The 2326-nt window shown below is 34.3% G+C and overlaps 1 protein-coding gene across 1 annotated transcript in view; it reads right to left on the bottom strand.

Moving 5' to 3' along the window:
* Window positions 1-628: 628 nt before the first annotated feature.
* LOC137640589 (uncharacterized) overlaps window positions 629-2326 on the bottom strand; it is a 43875-nt gene continuing 42177 nt past the window's right edge. The window contains exon 2 of the mRNA XM_068373103.1: window positions 629-2326. This exon is cut by the window's right edge and continues 684 nt beyond it. Coding sequence (XP_068229204.1) covers window positions 629-2326 — 1698 coding nt within the window.

Here is a 2326-nt window from a genome sequence, read left to right as displayed (position 1 = left end):
ACGATGTCGAAACTTATGCTGATTACGTGAATTGGACATTTTACTTGACCGTGACCTTGACCTTGACCTTTCAAAACAAATTAATCTACTCGATTTTATAATAAAGAAAATGATCCACTACCTTCAATGAAAAAAAAAATAGTCATCTTTCAGAAAATCATTTTGACATTGTACTCTAATAATTTAATCATAGTGTTCGAATGATATTTTTCATGCTTGTATACGTTAGAAATACAACTAGTAAAATGTTAGCAAAATAGGAAAATACATTTCGCTAAGAAAATGCCATATCTACACCATCATGTTTATCAATATTAGCAAGCACATTAGTTTGTGCAGTAACAATGAACATAGTAAAGGAAGAAATAGAAGAGTAATGGAAAATGACCAGCTGTTATGTTCCCCTGATAATCTGAATAGGAAACATATTTCGTTCACACAGAATATTGTAATTTTACGAGCGCTTCTTTTCTAAGCCGCTCATTGGTTAGTTATTGATTAATTACAAAACTACGCTTTAATTTCTTAAGTTGCGCAGTTCTCTTTTTTCACGCTCTTTCCCACACTACGATGGAAAGGGAATCGTGAACCTCCTACACAATAGTTTATTCGCGGAATCCAATCGTTTTTATCTCAAGTTGTTGACTGTTTGAAGTTGGAAAATCTTTTCATTTTTAGATTTGTTGACAATTTCTTTTGAAAGGCTACTCTTGAATGGATTGTTGACAATTTCTTTTGAAAGGCTACTCTTGAATGGATTGTTGACAATTTCCTTTGAAAGGCTACTCTTGAATGGATTGTTGACAATTTCTTTTGAAAGGCTACTCTTGAATGGATTGTTGACAATTTCCTTTGAAAGGCTACTCTTGAATGGATTGTTGACAATTTCTTTTGAAAGGCTACTCTTGAATGGATTGTTGACAGTTTCCTTTGAAAGGCTACTCTTGAATGGATTGTTGACAATTTCTTTTGAAAGGCTACTCTTGAATGGATTGTTGACAGTTTCCTTTGAAAGGCTACTCTTGAATGGATTGTTGACAATTTCTTTTGAAAGGCTACTCTTGAATGGATTGTTGACAGTTTCCTTTGAAAGGCTACTCTTGAATGGATTGTTGACAATTTCTTTTGAAAGGCTACTCTTGAATGGATTGTTGACAATTTCCTTTGAAAGGCTACTCTTGAATGGATTGTTGACAATTTCTTTTGAAAGGCTACTCTTGAATGGATTGTTGACAATTTCCTTTGAAAGGCTACTCTTGAATGGATTGTTGACAATTTCTTTTGAAAGGCTACTCTTGAATGGATTGTTGACAGTTTCCTTTGAAAGGCTACTCTTGAATGGATTGTTGACAATTTCTTTTGAAAGGCTACTCTTGAATGGATTGTTGACAGTTTCCTTTGAAAGGCTACTCTTGAATGGATTGTTGACAATTTCTTTTGAAAGGCTACTCTTGAATGGATTGTTGACAGTTTCCTTTGAAAGGCTACTCTTGAATGGATTGTTGACAATTTCTTTTGAAAGGCTACTCTTGAATGGATTGTTGACAATTTCCTTTGAAAGGCTACTCTTGAATGGATTGTTGACAATTTCTTTTGAAAGGCTACTCTTGAATGGATTGTTGACAATTTCCTTTGAAAGGCTACTCTTGAATGGATTGTTGACAATTTCTTTTGAAAGGCTACTCTTGAATGAATTGTTGACAATTTCTTTTGAAAGGCTACTCTTGAATGGATTGTTGACAATTTCCTTTGAAAGGCTACTCTTGAATGGATTGTTGACAATTTCTTTTGAAAGGCTACTCTTGAATGGATTGTTGACAATTTCTTTTGAAAGGCTACTCTTGAATGGATTGTTGACAATTTCCTTTGAAAGGCTACTCTTGAATGGATTGTTGACAATTTCCTTTGAAAGGCTACTCTTGAATGGATTGTTGACAATTTCCTTTGAAAGGCTACTCTTGAATGGATTGTTGACAATTTCCTTTGAAAGGCTACTCTTGAATGGATTGTTGACAGTTTCCTTTGAAAGGCTACTCTTGAATGGATTGTTGACAATTTCTTTTGAAAGGCTACTCTTGAATGGATTGTTGACAATTTCCTTTGAAAGGCTACTCTTGAATGGATTGTTGACAATTTCCTTTGAAAGGCTACTCTTGAATGGATTGTTGACAATTTCCTTTGAAAGGCTACTCTTGAATGGATTGTTGACAATTTCTTTTGAAAGGCTACTCTTGAATGGATTGTTGACAATTTCCTTTGAAAGGCTACTCTTGAATGGATTGTTGACAATTTCCTTTGAAAGGCTACTCTTGAATGGATTGTTGAC

This window comes from Palaemon carinicauda, chromosome 1 (genome assembly GCF_036898095.1).
Source record: "Palaemon carinicauda isolate YSFRI2023 chromosome 1, ASM3689809v2, whole genome shotgun sequence".
Classification (NCBI taxonomy): Eukaryota; Metazoa; Arthropoda; class Malacostraca; order Decapoda; family Palaemonidae; genus Palaemon; species Palaemon carinicauda.
Note: the sequence above shows the minus strand (reverse complement) of the source record. Positions and strands in the feature narration are given on the sequence as shown.